The 21,028-nt window shown below is 50.9% G+C and overlaps 1 protein-coding gene across 1 annotated transcript in view; it reads right to left on the bottom strand.

The window, feature by feature from the left end:
- Positions 1 to 21,028, bottom strand: part of LOC119966923 (dynein heavy chain 8, axonemal-like) — a 1,786,259-nt gene that overhangs the window by 504,540 nt on the left and 1,260,691 nt on the right. Inside the window, exon 48 of the mRNA XM_038798881.1 lies at positions 10,403 to 10,537. Within this exon, the coding sequence (XP_038654809.1) occupies positions 10,403 to 10,537 (135 nt within the window). The remainder of the gene's footprint in view (positions 1 to 10,402; positions 10,538 to 21,028) is intronic.

Genomic DNA, 21,028 nt, shown 5'->3' with positions numbered 1-21,028 from the left:
TCTATGCTCCCCCCTTCCCTTCTGAGCCCCAGAGCCAGACTCAGTGCCAGAGACCTGGCCGCTAGGGCCTTCCCCCGGTAGGTCATCCCCCCCAACAGCATCCAAAACGGTATACTTGTTTTGAAGGGGAACGTCCACGGGGGATCCCTGCACTGTCTGCCTGTTTGTTTTCTTTTCCCTGACTGTAACCCAGCTACTCTTGTCCAATACCTTGGGTGTGGCTACATCCCTGTAACTCTTCGCGATAACCCCCTCTGCCTCCCGGATGATCCAAAGTTCATCCAGCTCCAGCTCCAGTTCCCTAACACGGTCTCTGAGGAACTGGAGTTGGGTGCACTTACCACAGGTGTAGTCAACGGGGACACCAATGGTATCCCTCACCACCCACATCCTACAGGAGGAGCATGCAACTGCCCTAGCCTCCATCCCCTCTTACTTTACAGAATTAGCTGCCCCGTAGATCAACTGGACCTCCGCCCTCCGACTCTGCTTCCAGTCAGCTGTACTCTAAACTCCTGGCTCCCTTCACGCTCTTTGATAAATATACAAAATGAAATGTAAGGAGCACCTTACTCCCTCCTCAGCTAACTCCCTCAGTCACCAAACTCTCACTGTAGCACTCAAATGCAACAAGTTCAGCACTCCAGTGCAAAACTAGCTCAGATTTATACTCTAGCCTCTGAAAACTGGCCTAATCCAATTAACTAATTAACAAACTCCAGCTGCAAGTACCTACAAGTAGAACCTTATTTAAAGCTGATTCAAAATTCGCCTTCTTATCGACCAAACAGCAACTTTTAAGTTAATGAACTAAATAAAAGAAATACTAGACTTTAAATAAAAATGAACCCTTATACTCCCTCAGTCACCAAACTCTCACTGTAGCACTCAAATGCAACAAGTTCAGCACTCCAGTGCAAACTGCAATGAAGTTACTGTGAAAAGCCCCTAGTCGCCACATTCTGGCGCCTGTTCGGGTACACAGAATGGGAATTCCGAATGTCCAAATGACCTAACAGCATGTCTTTTGGGCCTAGCACTTCTGGAAAGGGCAGTCCCATCAAAGTGGGAAATACAGTTGCAGAGCCGGGGGAACAACATAATGGGGTTTCAGCAGCCATCCAGCACCTGTAGGTGCAGTTGGAGATGTTCAACCGCCTGCTGGATTAGGAGGTGGTTCCGACAATGTGTGCCACCCTGGTCAACATTGCATGGGTGACGTCTGCGGGGGAAACCTTGCGTGTGAAGGTATCTGCCGTGGGTCAGGATGTCCAAGGCCTGGGTCACAGTGTGCAGGCAGTGGCTGGATGGGTTTGCCATGTCACAGGCAGCCATGTACCAGGGCAAAAATGGACATTGCTGCGGCGCTCCAGAGCGTGACCCCAACACAACGGGCCATGGCTGCAGGCATCAAGATCATTGGCCTGGCGTTGGCCGATTTGAGCCAGTCGCAGAGGGACATGGCAAGATGCCAGATGGACCTAGCAGGGTCAATGAGAAAGGTGGCACGGTCGCTGAGTGGCCCAGTGCCAGAGGGACATGGCCCAGTCTCTGCCTCCATGGCCACGGGCATGACGAACCTGGTTGAGATCAGAGCATGCCTGCAGAATTGGCGGCGCCAGGCTATGGCAGAGCCCCCACAGCTCACACCGACCATGCACCTGTCCAAAGGAATAGCCCGGAGGCCTGAGGGAGAAGGAAGTGATGAAGCCCATGTTGGTGACACCCGCAAAGGAGGTGCAGGAAGAGAAAGTGGGGATAAAGCAAATTACTGCGGATGCTGGAATCTGAAACGAAAGGGAAAATGCTGGAAAATCTCAGCAAGTCTGTAGGGAGAGAAAAGAGCTAACGTTTCGAGTCCGATGACTCTTTGTCTGTTAGCTTTGACAAAGAGTCATCGGACTCAAAATGTTAGCTCTTTTCTCGCCCTACAGATGCTGCCTGACTTGCTGAGATTTTCCAGCATTTTCCCTTTCGTACGAGAAAGGGGGGTGATTTCTGTGGGCGGAGGGTTTGTGAGGGTGGGGCGGAGTTTCTGGTGGACCAGTCCCTTAGCTGGCGAACCTGGAGGCAATCAGGTTTTCCCCTGAGCAGCGGCGGCCTTGGCGCACACGTCATGTGGCCTCCCGTGCCAGGACCCATGTCCTGCCCATTCTGGCCCTCCTCTACAACCTCCTGTTTGGACAAGGCATTCCGTTCCTACCTCTTCCTCCAGCATGTTGCCTCTCTGTTGCGCTATGTTGTAGAGGATGCAGCAGGCCATCAGGATGTATTGGACAACCCCTCCAACATGTTCCGTTCACGCGAATCGCATCTTCAGCACATCAATGCACGGATCGATGACTCCCCTGGAGGCTGCATGGGTATCGTTATAGCGGTTCTCCGCATCGGTCTAGGGTCCTCCAAATTGGCCTCACCAGCTACAACCGCAGCGGATAGCCCCTGTCATTCCAGAGCCAACCCTCACCCGAGGAAGTGCCTCAAAGGTGTCGGGAAACGTTAGGTGTGTCAGGACAAAGGCATCTTGTACGCTGTCTGGATAGAGGGCACAGACGTGCATGATGTTCATAGATATTCATAGAATTTACAGTGCAGAAGGAGGCTAATCGGTCCATCAAGTCTGCACCGGCTCTTGGAAAGAGCACCCTACCCAAGCCCACACCACCTTATCCCCATAACCCAGTAACCCCAACACTAAGGGCAATTTTGGACACTAAGGGCAATTTAGCCAGGCCAATCCACCTAACCTGCACATCTTTGGACTGTGGGAGGAAACCGGAGCACCCGGAGGAAACCCACGCACACACGGGAAGAATGTGCAGACTCTGCTCAGACAGTGACCCAGCCGGGAATCGAACCTGGGACCCTGGAGCTGTGAAGCAATTGTGCTAACCACTATGCTACCGTGGTCGCACACCAGCTGCACATTCAGAGAGTGGAATCCCTTCCTATTGATAATGGGCACCCTCTCATGAGCTGGTACCCATGGTGGTGGTGGTGGGTGCCATTTATCCCATTGATCACCCCCAGCACCTGGGGAATGCCTGCGATTACAATAAATCCTCTGCCCGGGCTACCTGGTGGGCTCAGTCCACACTGAAGGAGATGGAGTGCTCCACCTGGGCATATAGGGCATCTGTTAACATTGAGGATGCACCTGTGCATGGAAGTCTGGGAGATCCCAGGACCCCGCTCAGCACCTGGAAGCACTCTGGTGAAAAGGTTCAGGGCGACCATCAGCTTGGTGGGCACCGGGAGTTGGTGTCCTACCCCATACCCCTGTGGTTCCAGGTGTGCTGTGATCCGGCAGAGATATTGCACAGTCTCCCTGCTCAGCCATAGTCATCAGCGACTCTCCTTCAGTAGGTCTTCGAACGACAGGCGCTGCCGGTACACACGGGCTTGATGCGGCGTCTTCTCCCCATCTCCTCCTCGAAATGTTGGGTGACCGGCTCTCCATCGGCATCGGCTGGCTCCAGCTCCTCTGGGGCTGGGTCCTCCCTGAAAAGCTCCTGCTCCTACAGCCTCAGTGTGACCGCCAGGGTTGCGGTGGCCAGGCAGGTAATAACCATTGGCTGAATACCATAATCCATTTTCTGCAGAGGGTAAAGGGGCAGACATGTTCGCATGGTGTATACTCCCATTCCCTTTCAGGACCACCGGGCTACCCCGCGTGCCCATCTCCCCCTCCTGACCTCAGCCTCTGACTCAGTCTTTCCCACTGATACTTTGCCTACTGCACCACACCCCTGGCCCTGCTGGTAATTGTCACCAGATTGGGCTTTCAGCCCCGCTACCCATCCCTGCCAGTGATACACTCGGTAGCCCTTGCCCTGCGCCCTCCTCTGGAGTCTACCTTGGGTACACTCCTCGGTACACTCCAGATACAAAAGAAACATTTAGAAATACAGCAAAAAGCAGAGATAGAGGGCGGTATTCTCCATCCAGTGTTGTAGGAATTGCGAATCGCGGTCAGGCGGAGAACCGGGTATCAGCCGAAAATGAAGATTGCCGCCGGGTGCCCAATGGTGCGCCATGCTCCGGCGTCTCGATGGCGGCATAGATGTATTGCACGCCCGCACAAGTGTGGCCATGCAAATCGTACAATAACACTCATTAACACATCATTAACGGATTCGACCTATTCATGGCGATGCTCCACCAGGTGGAAGTGATGGCGGTGCGATATTTGAAAACAGGAACCTTGCGCTGTCGCTGTTGAGGGAGAGAGAAAGAGAGATAGGAAAAATTTCCAAAGGCGCAACCAGGTGTTGACACTCCTCAGTGCACCCATCCAAGGCACTGCCCCACTGCATGGGAATCAGGGGAAGAGCAGAGCACACCCTAAACAGCAGATGATTGCACCGTGGCCCCATCACCTTCACTGCCCCCCCCCCCCAGGGCGGAGTCTCCACTAGTGCCACTTCCAGCTGGCCCACCCTTCAGGAACACAGGCTGTCACTAAGCCTCACCTTCCCATTCTGCACTTGCTCCCATCGACCCAGCCAACGGACAGTTACGCACAGCCCATGCGCCACACACAAGACTCTCACAGTACACTACAGCTGTCATCGCAAGAAGTACCCACTTCCCTCGCCCAGCCCCATCCATAGGCTGTGTTTCTGGCATCTCTTTCAAATTTAAAAGCTGAGTGATGGCTTCAATCATCTCTTTACCTTCCGAGCTTTAGCGTCACTTGTCTTGTCTTTTCGAATGCCTTGTAAATGAACAAAAGGCAGGTCCTCCACCTTTCTGAGCCATCCTGACATAATATCACAAACCTGGGGCGAAATTCACCGCAGTCCAACGTGACGCCCTTGACCGGCGGGCAAAAACGGCGCTGGTGACTCAGGCGTCGGGGCCCGCTTATCAGCCCGAAATCTCCCGTCCCGAAAGGGCCAGCAGCGGAGTGGTGCTGTACGCGTTTGTTTCACCCGCTGCGGAAGTGGCGCGTCGGTTGACGTCGGGCGACATCATCAACGCCGCCCGGCGAAACATGATATAAATAGCACCCCCCACCCCAACCCCCACCCCCCCCCCCCAACCCCCACCCCCCCACCCCCCCCCACCACAACCCCGACCCCCCCCCACCCCCCCACCCCTGGGGGGGCCACCCCAACCACCCCCCACCCCCCCAACCCCACCCCCCCCACTCCCACCCCCCCCAACCCCCACCCCCCCACCCCCCCCACCCCCCCAACCCCCACCCCCCAACTGCCACCCCCCCAACCCCCCCCACCACCCCAACCCACCGGCACTCGAAGTAATTGATTTCACTCTCGCTTCACAAACCCCCCCCACCCCCAACAACCCCCCCACCACAACCCCCCCACCACAACCCCCACCCCTCCCACCCAAACCCCCACCCCCCCCACCCCTCCCTCCACCCCAACCAACCCCCCCCCCCCCACCCCTACCCCCCGGCACTCGATGTAAGTGATTTCACTCTCTCTCTTCACAAACCCCCCCCTCCCCCCCCGCCCCGGCACTCAAAGTAGGTAATTTCTCTCTCTCCCCGGCCTGTCACCCACCTCCAAGCTGAACGGCGTCAACCATCATCAATGGTTGATGCCGTTATAAACCAACTTTGATTTTCAATGGGTCACGTCGGCGGGACTTCGGCCCATCCGGGCCGGAGAATAATTAAGCCTCCAAAAACAATTGCATCCCGCCGGCGCCAGCCGTTCTCCGAGGCGGGCGACGGGATTTGAAGAACGCCGTTTTATGGCGGGTGGGAGAATTTTGAACATGGCGGGAGCGTTATTATCGGCGCCCCAGGGCGATTCTCCGACTCTGCGTGGGGTTGGATAATTTTGCCCCTGATATCTCTTTTTAATACAGTCCCCCAAATTGTCACTATCTATCATTCCAAAGAATCCAGGATTGAGCCCCCAAACCATGTTACAATACCCTGAGCCAGTGTGTAGTCAATACCAGTCCCACCTGACCCGGAGTCATGACACAGTTGAAATAAACTTTTATTTTTAAATATACCCGAGGGATTTGGCTGCCCAATAGTTACAGTCACCAGGGGCGGAATTCTCCGACCCTACGGGGGGTCGGAGAATCGCCGGGGGCGGGACGTTTGAAATATGTGAGATTCAGCGCCCAAAAAAAGGGTAAATGTTGATTTCAGTAATCTAGACTTGTTGCAAATATTAATTTGACAATCACTGCATTAGCTGGATGTTCTCCTAAGTTCAGGCATTGCACCTTTACTACTGTGTAGTACAGTCTGTATAAGTCTTTACCATGATGTTGTCCTTGTGCAATTTTACATTGTTATCTCCTCTCCCTCCCCACTCCTCCCCGTTGCCTTCTGTTGACCTGCTACTGATGTTAATCTCCTCACTTCTGTAAATATTTATTTATTGCAGTCTTTGTCAACATTGTTGATCAGTCGCTGTGCCAGTCTTAAGTGTCAATGTATTTTTAATTCAGTGAAACCATTTGAAATTGTCAATTCCGCCCCCGCCGTGTCCCGAATTCTCCGCTCCCCCGAATTGCGCCACACCGGTCGGCGGGCCCCCCGCGGCGATTCTCCGGCCCGCGATGGGCCAAAGTCCCATCGCTGACAGGCCTCTCCCGCTGGCGTGGTTTAAACCACCTCTGGTGCTGGCGGGATTGGCGGCGCAGGAGGGCTCCGGGGTCCTGGGGGGGGGGCGTGGGGCGATCTGACCCCGGGGGGTGCCCCCACGGTGGCCTGGCCCGCGATCGGGGCCCACTGATCGGCGGGCGGGCCTGTGCCGTGGGGGCACTCTTTTTCTTCCACCCCGCCATGGCCTTCAGCATGGCGGGGGGGAAAAAGACCCCCTCCCCTGCGCATGTGCCGGTATGACATCAGCAGCCGCTGACGCACCGGCGCATGCGTGGACTTCTGCCGGCTGGCGAAGGCCTTTCGGCTCCGGCTGGCGGGGCGCCAAAGGCCGTTTGCGCCGGTCGGCGGACCGGGAGCCACTCCGGCGCGGGCCTAGCCCCTCAATGTGAGGGCTTGGCCCCTAAATGAAATGAAAATGAAAATCGCTTATTGTCACGAGTAGGCTTCAATGAAGTTACTGTGAAAAGCCCCTAGTCGCCACATTCCGGCGCCTGTCCGGGGAGGCTGGTACGGGAATCAAACCGTGCTGCTGGCCTGCTTGGTCTGCTTTAAAAGCCAACGATTTAGCCGAGTGAGCTAAACCAGCCCCTTCCGCACCTTTGGGGAGGCCCGAAGCCGGAGTGGTTCACACCACTCCGTCCCGCCGGGACCCCGCCCCGCCGGGTAGGGGAAAATCCCGGCCCAGGTTTGTAAATTTAAATGCTATTAATTTTTATAATTAACAGTAACCACAATTAAATAGCAACAATAATAACTGGTGAACTACGATCTAATCTCGAACTCCCCCTCACCCCCCGACCTTTTAACTAGGACCACCGTCTAAACACAAATAAACAAACACAGAAGGGAAAGAAGGGGGTCAAATACTGATGAAAGTAAAAGGATAAGTGTCTTTGTTTCAGATGGACGTCTTCCAGTTAATTTCTTCTTCAGTCTGGACTTTCAGATGGATGTTATGTTTTATTTCAGCTTGTTTTAACTGTATACTCACAGAAATAGCAGGTAGCCAGCAGGGAGAGCGAGAGAAAACGTCTTCTTTCAGGGTCCAAAAGTGTCTGCCTTCAGACAGTAGGCAGTAGAGCAGAGAGAATGAGCTGCATCCAACGAGAGAGTCCAGTGGCTTCCCCTGAGTTCTCTCCAAAAAAACATACCCGACAACAACCAATCGCTGTTGGTTGCCAGGCAGAATACTGTCCCTGGTCAATCCATTGGCCACCAGTCATCCAATTGCAATAAATCCCTCCAATCTCTTAGGTGCCATAAAGTCTGGGCCCAAAATACAAAACTCTGTAACACAGTGTATTATTCTGACATGTTGATTTCCTTACATACTCTGCTCATCTTAAAGGGCTGTCTCCATTCATGATTCATGGACCAAAAATGATAAAGACAAGTTAAAGAAATCGGAATTAAGGGAATTAATAGAAAAGGCTCTTCCAATACAATCCTCCAAGGTAGCTGTGCTCCTTTCAACTCGTAGACTCTGAGGCATCCACCAATTTAATTGGTCTATCACTGTTATTTGTGACTTCAAATGTCTGAGCCCTAAACTCCAAGATTATCTCCGTAAACCTCCCTGCTTCTGTCTTTCACTCTCCGCCTTAAAAATCTACCTTTCTGATGAAGCTTTTGTTCATATTCCCTAAAATTGCCTTATGTGGTTTGTTGTAAAATTGTGCTTTATAAAGCTCATGTGAGGCATTTAGGGATATACTTGATTAACAAGAGGGTGAAAGGTTTTCAGGGTAGGTAGGAATGTGGGGTTGTCATCACAATCGGATCAGCCATGATGTTACTGATGGTGGAGCAGGTTCGAGGGGCCATTCTTCAGTCCCATTATCCAAGTCATTTATATAAATTTTAGCTTTTATTGGTAGAGGAATTGAGTTTCGGAGCCATGAAGTCATGTTGCAGTTGTAAAAAACTCTGGTGTATTTGGAGTATTGCATGCAGTTCTGATCGCCGCATTATAGGAAGGATGTGGAAGCATTGGAAAGGGTGCAGAGGAGATTTACCAGGATGTTGCCTGGTATGGAGGGAAGATCTTATGAGGAAAGGCTGAGGGACTTAAGGCTGTTTTCGTTAGAAAGAAGGTTAAGAGGTGACTTAATTGAGGCATACAAGATGATCAGAGGATTAGATAGGGTGGACAGTGAGAGCCTTATTCCTCGGATGGTGATGTCTAGCACGAGGAGACATAGCTTTAAATTGAGGGGAGATAGATACAGGACAGATGTCAGAGGTAGGTTCTTTACTCAGAGAGTAGTAAGGGAGTGGAATGCCCTGCCTGCAACAGTAGTGGACTCGCCAACACTAAACACATTCAAATGGTCATTGGATAGACATATGGACGATAAGGGAATAGTGTAGATGGGCTTTAGAGGGGTTTCACAGGTCGGCGCAACATCGAGGGCTGAAGGGCCTGTTCTGCGCTGTAATGTTCTATGTTCTATGTTATAATTGTAAAAGAAGTTGAGGCCCCAGCACGATTCATCTGGAACACACTCATCACATCCTGCCACCCCTAAAAAGATCCATTTATGCCAACTTTATTTCCTGTTAACTAGTCAATTTTCAATTCATATTTCCTGTTCGTGAGTCAATCATCTACACTAATGATGGCTGCCCCTTAGCAATCTATTGCTGGGAGCAGCATTAATTGTTTTAAGATGAGACTTTAGTCCGTGAATTGGAGGAAGTCAAGTCTTAGAGAGCTGCCAGCCACTCAGATGGCCGGTAGTCCGCATACCGCCAGCCAGGAGCGATGGCCATTTCTCAGATTACAGCACTTGCCATGGAAAGGATCCTGGATTTAAAGTAAGTCCAGTATTTTGCCAATGCTGGACGAGTAGCCCCAATAAACGGTTTGGGGAGCTGGTTTGAGAAGCAAGGGGAGGAGAGTAAAGGGAGAGGGATGAACTTGGAGGGGCTATCTCTGTGGGCACAGTGTACCTGCAAAGTATGTACCTTGTCCCTCCCCTCACCTGACTCCAGCCAAAGCTATCAAGCTTTCCACATAGCATTAATCCCCCCACCCCGCCACCCCAATGGGTAAACTAGCGGCGGAGGGGGTTGAGGTCCTTAAGTAGCTATTAATTTGTGACAATTGCCCAAAGCCTCCAACAACCCCACACAAAATTTGAGACTGGTCAAGGGTGGACTAGTTGATGGTAAGTAGGCCATGCTTTGGTGCTTAATAGCTACGCCCTAACTTCACACACCACCGTCTGGCAGGCTGGTGTAAAATCCAGCACATAGAGTTGTGAGGTAGGAAGATCTAGGATTTTAAGCCACCATTGTAAACAATTCTCATATATTTTCAGTCACAGTGGCAAGTGATTTGGAGAGGAACTTTGACATGGGAACTTTTCCATGTACTTGCTGCTCGTGTCCTCCGAGATGGTAGAGATCATGGTGCTCTTGAAGAAACATTGACGAGTTGCTTCTTATAGATTATATCAGAGGGAGACTTGTACATATTTTGAGAACACCCATTATTCATCCACTTTAATCAACTGGCTGGTTGAGATCAGTTGAAATCACCTCTGATTTTATTCTCTTTTCTTTGGTCAATTTCCTTCATTTGTATGTCAATTCTTACATCTAACTCCAGAGATTATTGCCCTCGAGGTTCTGCTCTTAATTTAGAGACAGTAAGTGACAATTTTCCCTCAGAGTTTGTTTGCTATTTTGGTTCTCTGCCACCTTCAGCCTGACCAGTCCTCTGTAGCCTATATGGAAACAATATCACAGCTGTTTTAATATTTAGAGTGTATTTGTGACAATTATCACGATTTTACTCACCAGTTTAGACAGATTCATGTCCCTAAGCACTCTCATGACAATTGTTTCCTCACTATCTTCTGGCCGTGCTCTCTTCTGAGCTCCCAATGTTCGCAATACAGAAAGAATGTTTCTCAAGCCAAAGTCATAATGAACCTAGCAACAATTGATTTGACAAGGACTAAAATTATTAACTGAACAATTCCTTTAATAAAGAAGTTCACTGCTGTTTTCAATCAAAAGTATCCCGTCATCATAAAGGTTATGGGTGGATTTTCATGCTCCCGATTGGACCTAGACAGAGGCAGGACTGGAATATCAACCATTGGTCTTTTCCACCAGGGAGTCATCAGGCCATTAAGAAAGCAATTAGGAGCATTGGGGAAAGTGGGGGCTGTACTGTTGGGACGGACTTCATCTGCACCATTTTGGGGCTAGTGTTCGAGTGAATCACATATCAAGGGAAGGAGAGATGGTGTCTGGTTTAGCTCAGTGGGCTAGATAGCTGGTTTGTAATGCAGAACAAGGCCAGCAGCGCGGGTTCAATTCCCAGACCGGCTGAGAATTCTGAATTCTCTGTGTACCCGGAATGTGACGACTAGGGGGCTTTACACAGTAACTTCATTGCAGTGTTAATGTGAGCCTACTTGGGACAATAAAAGATTATTATTAAAGTAAATGGAGAGGGGGAAGGGATCATGTAGGGAAGAACCAATAAATTAAGGGAAAATTACAAGGAAATGGATCAAGGGAGCAACAAAGGTAATGATAATCAAGAGTATGGCAGGAAGGGACAGTGGTTGCAAAGGAGTGTGCTAGCAGAGAAGGCAAAAGTTTACATAAAACCTGAAAATAGGGCTCTGTATCTGAATGCTCGCAGCATTTGCAATAAAGTGGATGAATTGTCAGCTCACATAGAAATTGATACTGATGCCCTGATAGCCATTACAGAAAGGTTACAAGGAAAGCAAAGCTGGGTCTTGAATGTCCAAGAGTCTGGAACATGCTGGAGGATCAGGAAGCTGGGAAAAGCTAATGGAGTAGCTCTGTTAATTAAAGAAGGCATTCCAGTGAGAGATTAACACGCTGATGTACGATCAATTGTACAAAGACTAAGGTTGGATATAACAGTGGCTTTATTGCAGTAAGATGTGTGGCCTCCCACAGCAGCTGGCGAAATGGCTGCTGAATAGAGGACATGCTCCTCCTACTGGGCGGAGCCAGCAGGCAGGGGCTACTGGCGAACCTGTAGTACAGGTCCTACCTTACATCACCTAATACAGGTGTAACAGTGGTTTACCACATTCACCCCCTGTTAAAAATGAGTCTGGCGGGAGTGGTGGAGAACTATATACAGTACTAAATTTATGTCCAGTGTTTTATCAGGGAAAAGAAAAAAAATGTCCTTTGAAAGTTTGGTGCCAGTTAGAGATTCAACCGGTCTGGTGCGATGACGTTCCGCTGGGAGCGACGTAGCGGTGGCGGCGATGTTGATGCTGGCCTGATGTTGGATGACTCCGGGAGTGTGTTGAAATCCTCTTCATCCTCTGGCGTGGGCAGGGGAAGGAGGGATGGTCCTGGTGGGGTTAATGTTGGGAGCACCGGGGGAGAGGAGGGTGGCGCCGGGCCGGAGAAGTGTGTATGGGTGGAACCTACTGGTGCCAGGTCCCTGAGGGAGACAGTATCTTGGTGTCCGTCGGGGTATGCCACATAGGCATACTGGGGGTTGGCATGGAGCAAGTGCACCCTATCCACCAACAGGTCCACATTGTGGAGTCGGATGTGCCGACGGAGCAGGACCGGTCCTGGAGCTGCGAGCCAAGTGGGGAGCGACACCCCGGACGTGGACTTCCTGGATAAGGCAAAAAGACCTTCATGGGGTGTGTTATTCGTAGCGGTGCACAGTAGTGACCGGATAGAGTGGAGTGCATCACGGATGACCTCCTGCCAGCGAGAGGCTGGGAGGTTCCTGGACCGTAGAGCCAGTTGGACGGCCCTCCATACCGTCCCGTTCTCCCTCTCTACCTCCCCTTTTCCCCAGGGATTATAGCTGGTCGTCCTGCTGGAGGCGATACCCCTGCTGAGCAGGAACTGACGCAGCTCATCACTCATGAATGAGGAGCCCCTGTCACTGTGGATGTAGGCGGGGAAACCGAACAGAGCAAAGATTGTGTTTAGGGCTTTGATGATGGTGGCAGACGTCATATGCCATGGGATGGCGAAGGGGAATCTGGAGTACTCGTCGACCACAGTGAGAATATACGTGTTTCAGTCGGTGGAGGGGAGGGGCCCTTTGAAATCCACGTTGAGGCGTTCAAAGGGGCGGGACGCTTTCACCAGGCGCACATGGTCCGGCCGGTAGAAGTGCGGCTTGCACTCCGCACAGACCTGGCAGTCCCTGGTGACTGTCCGTACTTCCTAAATGGAGTAGGGCAGATTGCGAGCCTTGACAAGATGGTACAATCGTGTAACCCCCGGGTGACAAAGGCTGTCGTGTAGGGCCCGGAGTCGGTCTACTTGTGCGCTGGCACATGTACCTCAGGATAGGGCGTCTGGGGGCTCGTTGAGTTTGCTGGGGCGATACAAAATCTCGTAATTAAAGGTGGAGAGCTCGATTCTCCACCGCAAGATTTTATAGTTTTTGATCTTGCCCCGCTGCGTGTTGTTAAACATGAAGGCTACCGACCGTTGGTCAGTGAGGAGAGTGAATCTTCTGCCGGCCAGGTAATTCCTCCAATGCCGCTTCAACGATAGCTTGGGCCTCTTTTTCGACAGACGAGTGCCAAATTTCTGAGGCATGAAGGGTGCGGGAAAAGAATGCCATGGGTCTGCCTGCCTGATTGAGGGTGGCAGCTAGTGCGACGTCTGATGCGTCGCTTTCTACTTGGAAGGGCAGTGTCTCGTCTACTGCATGCATCCCGGCCTTGGCTATATCAGCTCTGATACAGGCAAAGGCTTGTTGTGCCTCGGCCGTAAGGGGAAAGTGGATGGACTGAATGAGTGGGTGGGCCTTGCCCGCATATTTTGGGACCCACTGGGCGTAGTAGGAGAAGAACCCCAGGTAGCGTTTGAGGGCCTTGGGGCAGTGGGGGAGGGAAGCTCCATGAGGGGGCGCATGCGGTCGGGATCGGGCCCCAGAACTCCGTTCTGGACCACATAGCAGAGGATGGCTAAGCGGGTTGTGCTAAACACGCACTTATCCTTGTTGTAGGTGAGGTTGAGGAGAGTGGCGTTGTGGAGGAATTTGGCAAGATTGGCGTCGTGGTCCTGCTGACCATGGCCGCAGAAGGTGACGTTGTCCAGGTACGGTAAGGTGGCCCGCAAACCGTACCGGTCAACCGTTCGGTCCATCTGCCTTTGGAAGACCGAGGCCTCATTAGTGACGCCGAAGGGAACCCTGAGGAAGTGATTGAGACGACCGTCCGCCTCGAAAGCAGTGTATGGACGGTCCGATTTATGAATGGGGAGCTGGTGGTAGGCGGATTTGAGGTCTATCGTCGAGAAGACCCGGTACTGCGCAATCTGATTGACCATATCAGATATGCGTGGCAGGGGGTACGCGTCGAGCTGCGTGTACCGATTGATGGTCTGGCTATAGTCCACGACCATTTTGTGTTTCTCCCCAGTTTTATCGACTACCACTTGGGCTCTCCAGGAGCTGTTGCTGGCCTCGATGATGCCTTCCCGAAGCAACCGCTGGACCTCAGACCTGATGAAGGTCTTGCCCTGGGTGCGGTACCGTCTGCTCCTAGTGGCAACGGGTTTGCAATCTGGAGTTAGATTGGCAAAGAGGGAGGGTGGGTTGACCTTTAGGGTTGCGAGGCCACACACAGTGAGAAGTGGTAGGCCTAGTAGTAGTGCAGCGCAGAGATTAGGAAGGACGTAGAGGTGGAAGCCGCTGAATTCTATGCCCTGGACCGTGAGAGTGACGGTGCAGAACCCCCGGATCGCGACGGAATGGGATCCAGAGGCCAGGGAGATTCTTTGATTGGCGTGGTGGACCGCGAGGGAGCAGCGCCTTACCGTATCTGGGTGGGTGAAGCTTTCGGTGCTGCCGGAGTCCAGCAGGCAAGAGGTCACGTGATCGCCGATTCTCACACTGGTCGAAGCGGTGACCAGGTTGTGCGGACGAGACTGGTCGATCGTCACTGAGGCAAGCTGCGGTCAGTCGTCACTGGTGTTAGAAGATGGAGAGCGTGGGGGGACCCAGGTAATGGAATGCTGTCGGCATCCATGCCCCATGGGGAAGACAGGATGGCGGCACCTGAAGATCCTGCCGGGAGGAAGATGGCGGCGCCCATTGTGTGTAGGTCAGGGGGAGGGGGCAATAGCGGCGACTGCGCGGGCCTGGCACACAGCGGGAAAGTGCCCCTTTTTGCCGCAAGCCTTGCAAATGGCAGTGCGGGCCGGGCAGCATTGGCGGGGGTGCTTCTGCTGACCACAGAAGTAACATCGGGGACCCCCGGGGTGCGCGGGTTGGTGTGTGGCGCAGGCGTACTGGCTGGGTAAAGCCCCGGCTGGGGCGGCCATCTGTGGGGTCTATGAGGGATAGGAGGGGTGGGCCGCTCGGCGAGAGGGGTAGGCCTGAGCATTACGTGAGGCATGGAGAGTGCTAGCTTTTTAGTCTCAGATAGGTCGAGCGTGGCCCCTTCTAGCATTCTTTGGCGTATGAGGTCCGACCCAATCCCCGTTACAAACGCATCGCGCATAAGAAGGTTGGAATGTTCGGTGGCCGTAACGGCTTGACAGTCACAGTCCCAGACGAGTGGGGTTAGGGCTCGCCAGAAGGCTTCTATGGATTCACCAGGGAGTTGAGAGCGAGTGGCGAATACGTGCCTGGCCAAGAGTGTGTTCGTTTTCTTTGCGTAGTTTTCTTTGAGGAGCGCCATGGCATCTGCGTAATTTGGGGCGTCCTGGATCAGCGGAAACACGTTGGAGATCAACCTTGAGTACAGGATCTGTATCTTCAGAGCCTCCGTCGGTGGGGTGGTCGCTGAATTGATATAGGCCTCGAAGCAAGCTAGCCAGTGATTAAAGTCTTTTTTGGCGTCGCTTGATTGCGCATCCAGCTGCAGGCGATGTGGTTTGATTCGGAGGTCCATCTTTTAGAAAATCTTACTGCAATAAATTGATGCACAATCAATTGTACAAAGACTAAGGTTGGATATAACTGTGGCTTTATTGCAGTAAGATGTGTGGCCTTCCACAGCAGCTGGCGAAATGGCTGCTGAATAGAGGACACTCCTCCTACTGAGCGGAGCCAACATCAGGGGCTACCAGCGAACCTGTAGTACAGGTCCTACCTTACATCACCTAATACAGGTGTAACAGTGGTTTACCACACATGCAATGCAAGGTTTTGCAGCCGTTCCCGCCGGCAAGATGTTCCAGAGGCAATGGTGTAGTGTGATTGCCACTGGACTAGGAAACTCTTAGCAGGCAGAGGTTTCCGAGCCTTGGGCCATCAAAGGATTTCTACCAAGGTCCTCACTGACATGAGGACATAGCAGTCAGCAGGCTGCCTCCAGCTCTGCGGCTGATGCTGGGGCTGCAGCCAGGCAGAGTGGTAGGGTGAGGAAAGTTAAGAAACATTGCAAATAAATTGAACTTATCAAAACTTATTGAAACTCATTGGATGGGTAAGTGAATGTTCTGGTCAACTGAACACATTTTGATCTTGTACCTTGGCATCCTCTTACCTTGAGGTTCAGCTATTCTATCACTCAGTCAGAATGTCCCATTTTGAGATGAATATTCATGTCATGTTCACCTCAGTGCAGCTAGTCTCTGGATCCTTGTGTGTTGTCAGAGGTATGTGTTTAAATCTTTATTAGGAATGTATTATGGGAATGTTTTGAACCTTTATTTCTCAAGGGACAGCAATAGTTGAGGGCAGTTCATCAGCAATGATAATAACAGCATCAGGGTCTCCTTACTGTTAGTGTCTGAACCCATGACATGCACTTTTGGTTGAGATTCCTTGGCTGGTCTGAATCTCATCTGTGGCACTGTTTACATCATTTGATGGCATCAAAAACGTCAAGTCTTGTCTCACATCGCTGTCATTGCTCACTAAACTTTAAGATAATAATCTTTATTACAATAATAATCTTTATTATTGTCACAAGTAGGCTTATATTAACACTGCAATGAAGTTGGTGTGAAAATTCCCTAGTCGCCACACTCCAGCGCCTTTTCGGGTACACTGAGGGAGAATTCAGAATGTCCAGTTCACCAAACAAGCACGTCTTTCGGGACTTGTGGGAGGAAACCGGAGGATCCGGAGGTGACAGAGTGAGTGCACTAGTTGGTCACCACTGACCAGAGCCAAGATCAAATCCGCGAGAGTCATGAGATCAGAATGCCAAGTTTGAAAGCATTGATTCATCCCCTCAGCGATGGTTTGCTTGAAGAGCTGGGGTAGATTTTTCCAGATGACCTCACTTAACTTTATTTATCCTGGAACCTGTCAGCCATGGAAGTATTATGGGAACGTATCCCACATCTTCCTTGCTCCTTGGCATCAGCTCATTTATACTATTCCTTAGCCGACCCCTGAGCTTCTGCAATTCCTCATCTTCATGTTCCAATGAGCTCTCCCCTTCGTCCAGTTCACCATTCCAGTTCACCATAGGCAGCATGGTAGCATTGTACCGAAAAACGTGTATTGGGTGAATTGGACATTCTCAATTCTCCCTCTACGTACCCGAACAGGCACCGGAGTGTGGCAACTAGGGGATTTTCACAGTAACTTCATTGCAGTGTTAATGTAAGCCTACTTGTGACAACAATAATGATGATTATTATTATTATTATGGATGCTGGACCATTGGAAAATGAGGTTGGAAAAGTAGTAATCGGGAACGAAGAAATGACTGAGGAACTGAATAGATACTTTGCATCAGTCTTCACGGTGGAAGCCACCAGTGACATACCAGAACACAGTAAGAAGTCTTAAAACACCAGGTTAAAGTCCAACAGGTTTGTTTCAAACACGAGCTTTCGGAGCACTGCTCCTTCCTCAGGTGAATGGAAGTATATTCCAGAAATATTTATACAGACAAAGTCAGAGATGCCGGACAATGCTTGGAATGCGAGCATTTGCAGGTAATCAAATCATTACAGATCCAGAGAGAGGGATAATCACAGGTTAAAGAGGTGTGAATTGTCTCAAGCCAGAACAATTGGTGGAATTTTGCAAGTCCAGGCCAGATGGTGGGGGGTGGATGTAATGCTGTACAGCAGGCTGCTAAATAAGACAAAAGCCCACGGTGTTTGGAGCAAGGTATTGGCATGGATAGAGGATTGGCTGATTGGCAGGAGGCAGAGAGTGGAGATAAAGGGTTTTCAAGATGGCAGCCGTGACAAGCGGTGTTCCGCAGGGGTCAGTATTGGAACAGCAGCTATTCACGATATACATTAACAATCGGGAAGAAGGAACTGAAGGGGCTGGTTTAGCTCACTGGGCTAAATCGCTGGCTTTTAAAGCAGACCAAGCAGGCCAGCAGCACTGTTCGATTCCCGTACCTGCCTCCCCGGACAGGCGCCGGAATGTGGCGACTAGGGGCTTTTCACAGTAACTTCATTGAAGCCTACTCGTGACAATAAGCGATTTTCATTTCATTTTCAATGCTGCTAAGTTTGATACAAAGATACAAAGATATGAAGAGGGACAGGTAGTAAGTATTAAGCAAGCGGTGAGGTTGCAGAAGGACTTGGACAAGCTAGGAGAGTGGGAAAAAAAGTGGCAGATGGAATACAATATGGATAAGTGTGAGGTTATGCGCTTTAGCAGGAAGCATAGAGACATAGATTATTTTCTAAATAGTAAAATGCTTCATAAATTTGGAGCACAAAGGGACTTCGGAGACCTAGTTCAGGATTCTCTTAAGGTTTACATGCAGGTTCAGTTGACAGTTAGGAAGGCAAATGCAATGTTAAGGGGTAGAATACAAGAGCAGGGGTGTGCTGCTGAGGCTGAATAAGGGAAGGGATGATGAAATCACTTCTCAGATTGCAAGGCTGACTGGAGGAATCCCATCACCTTCAGCCTGAGGAGATGGTGCCGTTACTTGGGGCAGGAGATACACTTCATGGTGGGGGATGTGCGCTCCATGGCTGAGGGCATGCGATCCATGGTGCACGTCTTCAACTGGATGGTACAGACAATTGTGGCAAACCACATGTGTCTGTGCCAGACAGCAGGGCTTCTGGATCTCACTCTAGCTGTCCCTCTATCCCATAGCGGAGCACAGGGGCCCCTGGACACACAAAGGGAAGAGGATCTGCAGGAGTGTAGCCCAGGAAACCCTGGAGACATCCAGCCCATCTGACACCCTACTCCCTTTGAGCGACACACCTCCAGCCCAGCACATTGAGGAGGGGAGCATTGCAACACCTGTGCTACCTGAAGGTCCCTCAAGAACCAGGCACTCCAGGGGCACTCGCCAAGGCCATCAAAGGCCACAGGGCATGGAAGGCAGCAGGCTGCTTCAACTTCAGCTGTGGACCGTGGGAGAGAAATGGCACTGCCATTTTCAAACTACACAGTGTTGAAGGGCCATGTGGGTGAAGGTTTATACCGAGACATAATGGGAGGGTGAGGAAGAGTCAGAAACTGTGGGCACCTTGTGGGCACAGGTTAAGATAGGTAAGTTCTTGTGTTAAACATCACTTTGATCACCAGTAGATCCTCTACCCTGTCATTTCATGATGCCATGCTTCACAAACCTTCACCCACGTGGCCCTTCAACACTGTGTAGTTTGAAAATGGCAGTGCCATTTCTCTCCCACACTGGTACTCAGCAGACATGCTGCTGTGAGCTTGGAACACCCCCCCCCCCCCCCCCCCCCACCAAAACACCCCTCCGCATCAGTGCTCAGGTCTCTCATTTCTGCCAATTCTAATGAGGAGACCATGGGCTGACAAACTGTAGAGAGGCTGACTCACGCCAGAAGTTGTGTTGTGGAACACACCAGGCCCCCTGATTTTAGAGGAGGGCTGTAGCAGATGAGAACTTAATGCACCGCTGAACCCCATGACAAGCCCGGTCATTGGAAGAAAGTGTTCAGCTCTCAGATTTATACTGTGGATGGGAGGAACATTTCTCGGTCCTCAGTGCAAGTCATCATCATTTTCCTGCACAGTCCAGCCAATATATTTAACAGCATGTCCTTGATCTTGGGAACTATCACAAAAACGTACCGCTGGTATTACAGGGGTTGGTGTAGCATAATGGGCTAAACAGCTGGCTTGTAATACAAAACAAGGCCATCGGCATGGGTTCAATTCCCGTACCAGCCTCCCTGAACAGATGCCGGAATGTGGCGACTATGGGCTTTTCACAGTAACTTCATTGAAGCCTACTTGTGACAATAAGTGATTATTATTAAATGATGGGCTATCTTACCCCATGGTGGGAGTGATCCTCACTCGCTACTCCAGCTCATCGCCAAACTAACAGGCTATGAGTACGTCTCTAGCTTACTGCTATTAGAAAACAGGAAATTAAAGCACTTAGATGCTTTAACGTGGTGAGGAGTTGCCAATCATACCAAGAACATTTATAAACATTCTGATTAACATCAAATCAGAAAAGGTGCATTCAAGCTCAAAGGGAATGATCAATAAACATTCCCATAAAGCAGCTATGTGTGAGACATCACAGACCAGTTAAAGGCATTGCTCCATGAAATTGAATAGATGTTTTGCATTTCAAAGGTTGTCCGGAGATTTGAAGCCATTTCAAATGTTGTGGACTGTTCAGGAAGCCTCTGACACTTATACAGCTACTGTTTAAAAGGCATTTGTCTGAGGGAGAAGTTGTTAGGAATGAGAAAGAGTTCCTGCATTGATTCTTCACTGGATTGCCTGGAGTGCTCTTCAGCTGGCAGGCAGAGCAGTTCAGGTTGAAGAGGCCACCTCAGGGTTAACTGTCAGCCCAGGAAGGTGCAGAGATCACCTTTCAAGGGTGATTTTCAGGTTGCCGATGGCTGGATGGGACAGACCAGGCATGGGACTCCCAAGAGGGAGATGGGTGGGGGTTCCCAGGGTCAAACCTCAGCCACAGCCTGAGGCCATCCAACCCCCAGGAGCCTGGCAGTGGCAGAGGCCTGAACCCCTCATGCTGCACCATGCCAGGGCTGTGCTTGGACAACCTCACACCCAAGCCCACCAGGCAGATTTCCTGCTGTGGTGGTCCAGGCATCGCCATGTGGGAGATGAATCAACATGCCAATCAATAGTTTGCATTTTCCCACCCAGCCGGTGGTGGGAGGGTAGAGAATGGCAATGGCTCTGGTGCCCCCAATCCGTTTTTAGGACAATGCATTCTCTGCCTGATTAGGATTCCTGATCACAGTGATGGGAAATTAATAATCCTGGCTATTGTTTCTTGAAGCTTCCCCACCATCAAATTTAAACTGACTGATCTGTACTTGCTGGGCTTACTGTTCTATCATTCTCTGAACAAATGTGTAATATTTCCTGGTCCTCTGGCGCCACCCTGAGTCAAAGGACGACTACAGGACCCACGTGGACGATCTCTCATATTGTCAGGTGGATACTCGTGTTGTAGCTGTACTGGAACAACTTTGTTGGGGTTGATTATTTCAGGAGCACAAGTCTCCAATTTTACAGATGGGATG

The sequence above is a fragment of the Scyliorhinus canicula genome, chromosome 6 (genome assembly GCF_902713615.1).
Source record: "Scyliorhinus canicula chromosome 6, sScyCan1.1, whole genome shotgun sequence".
Lineage (NCBI taxonomy): Eukaryota > Metazoa > Chordata > Chondrichthyes > Carcharhiniformes > Scyliorhinidae > Scyliorhinus > Scyliorhinus canicula.
This window is presented reverse-complemented; position numbering and strand designations above follow the sequence as displayed.